Source organism: Manduca sexta, chromosome 22, assembly GCF_014839805.1.
Source record: "Manduca sexta isolate Smith_Timp_Sample1 chromosome 22, JHU_Msex_v1.0, whole genome shotgun sequence".
Classification (NCBI taxonomy): domain Eukaryota; kingdom Metazoa; phylum Arthropoda; class Insecta; order Lepidoptera; family Sphingidae; genus Manduca; species Manduca sexta.
Window position 1 is genome coordinate 9,750,092 of NC_051136.1, and position 11,264 is coordinate 9,761,355.

Sequence of the window (11,264 nt, forward strand, 5' to 3'; positions counted from 1 at the left end):
GTCGTCGAGTTTGTTCTTAACCAAGCTTATTAATCCACGTAACAATGCGCTTTTTCACTCTACCTTTTAGAGACTAGCTACAACAGTTTGATGGAAGACATTCAAAATAAAGTAATATGACGTACTTTTTCCAAATTAAGATTAGATGCTATTTTTAAAGTTATATTCTATAAAACTCTATTACGTAGCGGCGCTCAAGGAAACGTGGATGTACAAATTGCGCCTCTGCTTTCAGTAACACAGGTAAAAGTTGTCCGGTTTATTGGAAGATGTACTGAATACCGATTTGTAGCATTGTTTCCCCGCTATTCAATTTTACTGGTTGCGAATTTATAATTGATATAGTTATCTATCTATAGTCAGTACTTAATAGATGGAGCACATAAGTGTCGACTATACAAGATTATTACGTGAATAAGTGCATCCAACAAAATCAATCAAAACCTAATCTAATTGTTTCAATAACGTTAATCAATCTAAACATATTCTTTCCATAAGTCATAGAAAGCTAAAAATGTTCTGGTTTCATTTTAACAAGTTATGACAACCGTAAGATAGGTTTATACATGTACATCTCTGTACCCATTTATAAAAAATTAACTAAAAAGCTCGAAATAACTGCGAGATGACTGAAAAGGTTGTTTTTAAGAGCTTTTAAAAATATATATTGTTTTTATTATTATTATAAATTCATATGAATTAGGTCTGTGTTTTAAGCTGTATCCGACCTTTGTTTACGGAAGCGCGTAATGTGAACTCTATTTTGAAGTGGTGTAGTCCATATAATTCGATTCTTGTCGGCTTCCCTTACCTAATTTATGTAAAATCTAATTATAATACAGGGCTGATGATAAGTACCTATATTATGTTGTGTCGGGTTCCCTTTCGGAAAATTTCACCCTTCGCCACTGCTATATTGTAATCTACTATTATAATATAAAGAGTTTGTTTGAACGCGCTAATCTCAGGAATCAGTTGTTCGAATTTAAAAACTCTTTTAGTGTTGGAGAGCCAATTTATCGGGGAAAGGTATAGGCTATAAAATATCACACTATTACCAATACGAGTGGTGCATTAATGGAAAATGTTACAGAAACAGGGAAAATTTATTCCTTTTGAAAGCTTATAAAAATGCTATCATTTTTATAAGCTCTCAAAAGGAATAAATTTTCCCTGTTTACAATGTCCAAAAATTTTTTTATTGCCTAGTTCGTTGATAATGCATATTACATTATACATTACAATAATATACCTCCAGCTTTACGTAACAAAGAATTTTTCGTTAGATGGCAGTACCATGGCGCTCTTAGCAATTACGAAACTGTGAAATTTAAAATGTAAGTTAAAAATATATTAGCCTATAACCATCTTACAATAAAGACGACTCCACAAGGTTAAGTTGTATGTCCTTAGTTATTTTGGCTTCGATGATGTTCTTTCTATTCTCTAACTGTAGGGTGCTCTTTGTACCAGGTATGTGGATGACGGCCTCGTACTTATAGAGTCTAGTAGTAGATTGGGACTTAAGTTTGGTGGATATGTTTTTATCTGAATGGGTAAACAATCAACCTTACGTTCGCCTTAGAAAAAATTTCAACAGGTTTTAAAGGGAATACAAAAACCACCACCGCGAATTAAATCATCAAAAGAAAAGAATCGATTTTATTTTCTAGGGTTGATATAAGAAGCGTTAGGGGAAAATAAAAAAGTAACTTATTCCTTACTTTTACGTGAACGTTAGACATTAAAATCAAACTATTTTACGGAGTTTATTGCGTTTTTATATTGTTATAATTTTGTGCTGACGTTTCGAAGACTTTGCAGCCTTCGTGGCCACGGGGCGGACTGAGGCGTTGGTCACCCGAAGTCTTTTCTTAATTAAGAACTTTAAAGCGGCTATCACCGAGTTACGATCATCATAATACCTAACTATTTGCGATTCTTATGGATACCCTCGATTGATTTTAAAATAGGAGGTTCTTTATTCGATCCGTATGCATATAGGAATGTTTATAATTATGTCTGCGATTTTCTCAAAAACTATTGATTATTTAATCTACGTGACGCGCCCCAGTGCTTTCCTTAATCTTTTACCGTGAGCGGAAGCAGCATGAGTGCACACGCACATCATGATGGATAATATCGGGAAAAGTGCTTGGATTATTCCCCTTACTCCGCGACACCTCCGCTCAAGTTAGTGGAGCGCGTCATCGTGGATGAAATAACCTATACTCATCCGATTTGAATGGGGTTTCATTTACTTAATTTTATTATAAAAAGAATTTTCTTAGGCTACAAATAAAGGTTTTTATTCCCGTTTTATTATGAAGATATTAATGATGTAATATAATATTTTGTACTTAAACTAATCATAATATTACGGTAACGGTAGTAAGGTAACGCGACCATAAGGCCGCGTTACCTTTTTTAACTAGTGTATTGGAGGTTTTTGACTAATTCAAATATTATGGTTAGTATTCTTTGAATGACGTATTTCAAGATCATGTTGGTGTGTGTGAGTGGTGGTACTCACGCGAGTTTTCGCAATGATCTGGCATAGTTTTTAGGACTAGATAACTACCTAACTGACATCAACTCTTTTTGGAAGATAAAATTCAAGGCAAATTATTGAACAACGTCCAACCTGGGAATTCAAGTCCCAGTCCAGAGATCACATATGCTGCCACTGGAATGTGTAGTAGGGAAACTTATAAATATGGTTTATATCATTAGAGCTTATAAAGGTTGGCACCCATTGACTTTGGAACCATAAAAAGCCATAATGCATACCTATGCATTATGGCTTTTTGAGTACCTACCCTAACCTATGGATTTTGAGTACCTACTCAAAATCCATAGGTTTATTTTCACAATACCTAAGTAAATCTGTAGACACAACTCCCCACCCCCCCTCCTCCTAATCCATATTTGTTACTTTTCCAATAAGGCTAGTAGCACATTTATGCTTCTTCTAAAATTTGGAATGTTTATGAATTAAGGTTTATGGGTAGTGATCACTTCAACAGGTGACCCACATGCTTGGGTATTGATCTATTCCATAAACCAATATGCTGTTCTAATATTAAGTATTACTGTATCTTTTTAAATTTTATTAAGTAAACAAATATTTAAATTTTGCTTTGTTAATTTCCTTTTTTAAATAATAATATTAATACTATTTCTGTTTTAAACCAAAAGCTTACTTTTATGTTTAAGGCATCCCTGACACAATTCAAGAAATGTCTATATGATTATAAGTAACTTTTTTAGTAAGTGTATAATTTTTTAAATAATAAATGTTTACAATATAAAATCACAGAAAAATTATCTAAAATAAAATTATCATTTGAGGCTCCCAGGATCAGTGGAATGTATGCCTGATATGAAAGATGAGTGTGTAAAAGAGATAAGGTGCAACACAAAAACCAGCAAGGAATTACTAACATGATACTTTATACCTAAATGATAAAGTAATATATTAGTGCACTGATCTCAGAGTCCTCTAATGCAATCGATATAACACTTATACTGTACTCTGTAGGTATGAGATAGTTAATGAGTCATTTTTACTTGGGCGATATTATGAATTTTAAGCATAGTTTTATTCAAAATTTATAATAAACTTGAGGGTATATACACCTACTTCGCTATATTGAATATCCAACAATACTTTGCTGTTACTTTTTGTAGTCTAAAAAAGATTTAGAAGTTGTTATGTTTTCTCGGAATATTTCTGAAGTAACCCGTCATGACTTGTCAAAATTTTATTTTCAAATATGTACATTAATATAATATTTGATATTATGTATGGAAAAAAACTTACCACATCGTGAAGCACTGAGAGAAAAAGTCATGTATTCTAAAACAATACTAAGTTTTTTTTATTTAAAATGGATATTTTGTAGACACTAAAACTAATTTTGTACACAACACTAAACTAAAAAAAATACGATATAGTTCTTTGTAAAACACCGTAACGTAAATGTACAATGTTTATACACAATTCGCTAAATAAATAATGTTAGTATATTCGCAACATTCAAAAATAACACCGCACTCTATCACGCAACAAAACAAACTGACAAGCGGCGATCGCCAGTTTTCTAGCCCGTGCGCACTCTGCGCAAACGCGTGCTGTATAAAAAAAATCACAAGCACGGACAAGTCGAAACACGTACAGCGAGGTATTGCCACCATAAAATATTATTACAACAAAACTTTTTAACAAAAAATTATACCGCCTCATAGATTTATATGTCCTACGTACGCCAATGTACTCCCTTAAAAAAAAACAAAAAATAATTAACATTACCTATAGGTATACTAGTTGCAAATTAAACATTATTTTCGTATATTGGTTAAGTAAGGTGCGTTGGGGTTAAATCGGACGCTTTTTCGACGTGTTAAACAGTCATCATTAATTAGCTACATGTTATTAAATGTACTAAATGGTATATATTTTTTCAATTCCTTAAAAATAACAGTTAATGTAAAAATAAGGCTTTAAAAAAGTACCATACTTTTAGAAATGTGTGAGAAAGATAGGACCTTCACAGGTATAAGGTCAGGGGGGCAAGTGCGCCAACGGGGTAAGTGCACCTGCCCTAAAAAAATCTAAAACTATTGACGTTATACAATAGGGGACCGGACAGGTATTACCAAAAAATCTGAAATTCAGTTTAAAGTAAAGTTTGTAATATTAAAAATATTATCTCATATTTGTTTTTGTAAAAGTGTTGTGATTTGTATTTTTAAATCAATAAATAAAATACAATAATTATAATATTTTTAGTCTATTCTTTACGGCAAATGAAACACCAATCACGGCGCATGACGTCACACGTGGGTAAAATGTAAACAAACAGACGTCATCTGGATGTCATACCGCGTTGTGTTATTTTAATGCTTTAAATGTGTTTTTTGACACAGAACTGCTCTAATAATTAATATTAATTTATACGGGACGTTGTTACTATCTTCCAGCTTAACGTTTACAGATTGTTTAATCGTTAATCATAATGGACCGCAAAAAATATCGTTGGTGCGTCGTACCTGAATGTATTAATACTTCTATATCTTTACCAAACAAATTATTTATTGATGTACCACGAAAAACAGATATACGAATAAAGTGGTTGCAGTTAGCAAGACGAACCTACGACGGAATATCTGCAGACTCACCGATTTAGTTCTGTGAGGATCACTTTGATGTAAGTAAATAAAAAATAGTATTTCGGTTTAAAATAAATCGATGAATATTTCAATGAATTAAATCATTTGTACACCCAGGGAGGTTATGGTTATGAGATGTATTTATTTATGTTTTAGCTGCCACATGATATGGAATAGAATATTTATTTATATAGAATTCTGGTTGTTACACAGTAACCTGAGATTGCCTGAGATTAACACGGTCTATGCAGTGTTGCCAGATCATAATTTCTCTTTACCCCAGGATTATTTGGAATTTAAAATTTTACCCCTAAACCAATCATAAATAATTCGGTACTTTTTTTCTATATCCTTATCTATGCAGACGCCACTTCTTTCTTCACTTCCACTTCAATAATTATTAATTTAATTATCTCATTTTATTAGGAACAACTAGCTGTACACGAAAATCGAATAAAAAATTATAATTGTTTCATGGCCTACAATTTTTGTAGGAAACATCTTTCTCTAAGCTCAATATTTATTACAATACCGTGAAACAATAGCTTTAATACCTTAACTCGTAGAATTACCCCAAAATTACCATAAATAAAAATACCCTGCTGATTCAGTTTTACCCCTAAATCTAGGGTAAATAACCCTAATCTGGCATTATTGAATCATTGTTCAAATGACAAGACTTGTCAAGTTGCTTTATCCACGTATGACGTCACACGAGACGAAATGACATAATGTAGCGTTTGCGCGGGAATTATAGCTATTTAACATTTAGGCATGGTATTATGTACTTTTTAAGCTTTATTTGTGCAAAATACTATTTTTCTTGGCTATTTATATCCACAATGATTAATTTAAAACACCTTCTGAAAATTTGTCCGGTCCCCTATTACCGCAATCTTATATCTATGCTACTAACTGAAATACAGTTCCACTAAAATAACATAAATGGCTCTGTTTATTTTAATACGATTTATTCGCCATTTTATTTTAATTGTCATTTAGACCTGTAAACAGAGATGGCCCCGTGAAAGATAACATCAAAAATTTCAAGATATTTAACATATTTCTGTAAATCAGTAAGGTGAGTACAAAGTTTAAACCTTTTATTTTAACTTCCTGTGCGAATTTTATTTATATATACTAAAATAAAGGATTTTTAGCAATGCGAAAAAATGTACCTCAAAATTGTCGAGTAGGGCAAGTGCGCCACAGTTGCTAGTCGTATGGCGCACTTGCCCCTGAACCATATATTACCAACCTTTTTTGAGAATATGTTTTACTTATATGAATTATTATTATTTAAATGTTATACTTAGCATATTTTTTTGTACTCAAGGTATTTTGTTTTAAGCCGACTTAAATAAAAAGGCGTATTAGTTAATTCGTCGTATATTTGTTTGTTTTAGATGGTTCGTTTTACAAAGAAAAACTGAAATACCTTCGTCTAGAACAACTTTACGTGAAGAGGTTGCAACTGTTCGATCAGGCACGTTATTTGGGTATAATGCAGCTAAAACATATCAAATGTCATAAGGCCATATTCAAAGTAATTGAGTTATAACGCATTCAAAATTGTTAATTCCTACATTTTTGTATGTTTTTTTTAGTTTTTAGAAATAAAATGGAATACGTATTTAAGCTACCATTATTTAAATACAACATATCCGCATATAAAACTCTAATATTAATACCTAAATATAGAAAAATAATGTGTAAAATGTTTTGAAGCCCTGGTTTACAAATATATGGCGCACTTGCCCCGAATTTGATTTGACAGCCATAGTTTGTTATAATGTTGAGTGATTAAAATTATCCAAGAGCAATGCGAGTAAAACTTATTTTTCTATGGACTAAAATGAGTGTTTTCTTTATAATGTTTCATATTGGCGTTTTTTTTACACAGGTGCACTTGCCCCATTTCCGGAGGCAAGTGCGCTTACTACCATTTTTTTTTACTTTGAGCAAAATATGACTAATTTATTATCTGATTTCCTTGAATGGCTATAGGTCGTTATCACAAAATACCAAATATTCTTAAATTAATAAAATTACATTCTTAATTCAGCACAAAAAGAAATGATTTTGCATTGAATCCAGCTATGAAAATTTTATGGCGCACTTTCCTCGACTGACCTTAGTTCGGACTACTATCTAAAATCGTCTATGATACAGGGATTCTAAAATCCATAAAAGAACATATTCTGATCTAGATAGTCATTCATAAACGTTTAAAAATCTTTTAACAATATCGTGAGATATTTTTAGAAGCGAAATTTGATTTTTAATAGTTCTAGGCTTACTATCTTACCCCTCATGATTGACATTGTAGATATTTTTAAAAATATTCGAAGAAATAGTACATACACGTGTAAATAAATAACAAATAAACAAAATTGATCATTCACCTGAGCTAAAAAAAATTACATAATTATTGAGTTCAGACGTTTTCGTGTGTAAATTTTGACACAAACTTGCAATATTTTACAAGTGCTAGATCAAACGATTTTTATCCGTTCTTTAACGACAAATAATTGTATGCGTAAAGATTGGATCTCAGGGAATATAGGTGTTTCGACAAATTTGAATAAATAAGTCACAAGATTTATTTCCTTTATGATACTATATGACAACAAAATTAATTGAAAACAGTAAATACTAAACTAAAATTAGGCATATTCTTGCATGGTGTTAATCTGGATCTGCCAGGGAACAACGAAATACCCACGATACAAACGATATTTTGTTTGTTAGCACCGTAAACATTATTTACTTGACGGAATCATTCATGTGATCTAGTGCAAGGTAAGGAAGAAAATGGGGTCGCAGGTAGTGTTGTCCAAAAACAAACATTATAACACAATTGCGAGTTATATTATTTATACGATGTTACACCTCCTACGATCTTACCCCAACGATCCTTATTGATCTAGCTTTTAAAATAGCAATTTTTATTAGGCCTTGACTCCAAAATTGGTAAGTACTAATATGTATATATCATCGATACATACCTATATGTACCACGTATAGATCTGGCGTTCCGTACACTCATTGTGTGCGATTCAACTGTACTGCAATCCATACACCTGACTAGTATGAATTTAACATTTAAAGCGTGTGGTTATGTACGGTGTGGCGCTCATAATATAAGAACTCGAGTTTAAGTGTAAACTTGCATGTGAATAAAAACACATTAGTCAAATAAGTAAAATTATTTGTTGTTCAAGTGAATAAATTGGCGCGAGGTTGCCATTTTAGTTCAGATTTTGAACAAATAGTTTTTATGGACGTTAGTTTGTATATAGGTGTTTTCGCCCGTTTGGAGTTTTAGTGGCGAAAAGGTAACATAACACGTGCGATTATGACGCACCTAATAAAAAATAGGCATGATTTATTTTGTGTTTAGCATTATTAATTTGTGTTTAAGTCTCCATCTTTATCTCTTGATGTGAGAACGAAACCAATTATGGTTAAATCTGCTTCGCATTTATGAGTAAGGATAAGTCGTATTATCATATGTAGGAAAGAAACGAAAGATAACAGCATCGTGACATAAGTACCTTGTAATGTTCTGTGTTATGCGGACTGCGGTCATCCAAAACAACTTTCCTAGATGGGGGCAAGTACCTTATCGGTTCCCGCCGGAGAGACCGCTCCTGTTAATTATAAATGAGTCTATGACATTGCTGTCGCAAACGCCGGTGAGCAGGCTATCAGGACTTATAGAACTGATACTCGATAATTATCTTGTCAAGGTTGGAATAGTAAATTACGACAAGTTCAGTCTCGTTAATGTATGTTAGAGCATTGCTTTCTATTAGTTCATCCAGACTTTGTTTTAGTACATTAAGCAAGAGCATAAACTAATCCGCAATTGCTATAGATCTGTTTCGGCATCATGTCAGGTTTAGGTTATTAATGTTAAAGCACAATTAAATCGGGCCCGCCCTCACTCTACGAGGGAAGTACCAGGCGATTGCTGGTCGCCTCCTACCGGTAGATCCCTCTTTCCCACTGGGTACAACGGCAAGTGCCCAGGGCCCCGCGATCGATCGGGGTCCCTAGCTAAAGCTCAGTTCGGTTTTGAGAGATTAGAGTAGAGCTAATAAATACTCTAATCTCGCCCGAAATGCACGCTTATCGATTGCAATATTTTTAATAAATTTCAATGTATACAAATTTATATAATATACATTTAAAATTACTTAACAGTTTAAAGAAAATCATCAGTGTATTATTTTTATTTTGTATCTTTGATCAAAAGTGACGCGCTCACAATCTACCGTAGTGAGTCGCGTCATTCAAATAAAGCGAAAATGCGAAACCTGTAGCTCGAAGTTTGAATTAACCAATTTACATAATACATATTTTGAACTTGTAATATATATAATTATTTTTAAAATAATTATTTGTAAACATTTAGAGATGTTAGTAACGTATTCGCATTTGCTACAAACTTCTAACAAAATAATGCTATATTATGGTCATAGGTCATTATCCTCATATGCTACCGGTAAGGTTGTAAGTGTAATCGCTTAGAGCACGCAGTAAGTGTGCTTATAAGTTCTCTTCCACACGGAATCTCTCCAGACGAGGACACACGGCGACCTATACGTTAAGGTAGGTTACAAGTTATAAGCCCTATTGGGCATGCAGTTAAGATTTACACTAAGTTAAAATATGCACGCCTTTGCTATCAATCAGGAACGTTAAGACGTCTCAAATGTAAATGTATCAACATCCTTCAAATTGGTTATATGTAATTTCTCCATTTGGACAATGACGTCTTACAATAACGCAGGTAATAAAAACATCTTAGCATTTAAAGGCATTGAGACGCTCACAGCGGGTAGATACCTACCTAGTTTACACAGTAAATTCTGTATAAGTACAGCCTACAGGTTAATTAAGGAAAGTAAATGATCATTCACCGTAGGACAAACAAATTAGAATGTTACTGTTGTATTCTGTGTACTCTAGTATTCTGTATTCCGTTGTGTATAAAATTGTTATACTTACTTATCCGGAAAAGGGAAGACAACATTTTACATATTCACCAATGAATAGAACATACACCAACTCACATGTATAAATTTAAAGTAAAACAGAAACCAACTCACATTTATATGTTTAGACATCTAGTTAAGCACAACATCAAAAGTTCTCCTTAAATGGCGCGCGTTTGTACTATCGGCCATATTATGTAACTTTATAGTCGGGGAATGTAGGTACTACAATAAACCACTCACTCACTCATTCAAGATATATTCTGTACGCGGTACTCTCGACAAAAAAGGAATTTCGCGACCTTACGCGAGAATAATTATAGGTAATGTTAATTTTTTTTTTGTTTTTTTTGTGGTTTTTGAAGGCGATATAATTTTTTGTCATAATGTTTTTATTTTATGCTTTTTGTGTAAGTAAAAATCAGTACTTATACCTTGAGTACATTATAGTTGACGACATCATTTTAAGAGTTTTCTGATGTATCTTCGAAGTCAAGATTCCAACAACAATGACATTTACATGGGAAACACCGGCTTTCAAATAAAAAAAAAAGATCCAATCCAAAACAGTTAGCTACCGTGGGTAAATCTTTATTACAGAGAGCATAAGGAATCTGTGACGAGAAACACCTGGCTGCTGAGCTACAACATGTCAAGCAAGTACTGCGAGACAACAAGCTCCAAATTCCACGCGGCCGTCACAGAAACCGAGTGAAACCAGCCACAGTTGAACGTGTACCGGTTGTATTACCATATGGACGCATACGCATATGTAAGAGGAATCACCGACAAGATTGGCTACATCCTGAAGCGTGCTTCCATTAAAATTTATTTTAAGCCGCCTAAGAAAATTAGTCAATTTTTACCACCTGTCAAGTGCCATATACTTCTGCAAGAACCGGGAGTATACAAGATAGATTGCAACTGTGGCCTCTCTTATATAGGCCAAACAAAACGAAATATAGGGACCCGCGTAAACGAACATATAGCTTACGTTCTACGAAGACCGACGAAGAAACACCGACGCTCTACGAAGTCTGCAGTCGCTGAACACAGGAGGCTCCAACCATTATCTGTGACTAGACAAGC

General features: G+C 33.3%; 1 protein-coding gene across 3 annotated transcripts in view; it reads right to left on the reverse strand.

The window, feature by feature from the left end:
• Window positions 1–10,358, reverse strand: part of LOC115445822 — a 32,091-nt gene extending 21,733 nt beyond the window's left edge. The window contains exon 1 of one of the 3 annotated variants that reach the window (XM_037441569.1): window positions 10,290–10,358. In XM_037441569.1, the coding sequence (XP_037297466.1) occupies window positions 10,290–10,291 (2 nt within the window). In that variant the 5' untranslated portion in view covers window positions 10,292–10,358. Of the gene's footprint in view, window positions 1–3,823; window positions 4,169–8,729; window positions 8,798–10,289 lie in introns of those variants that run through there. The other 2 variants (XM_037441567.1, XM_037441568.1) reach the window with 2 other exon arrangements.
• Between the last annotated feature and the right edge of the window lie 906 nt (window positions 10,359–11,264).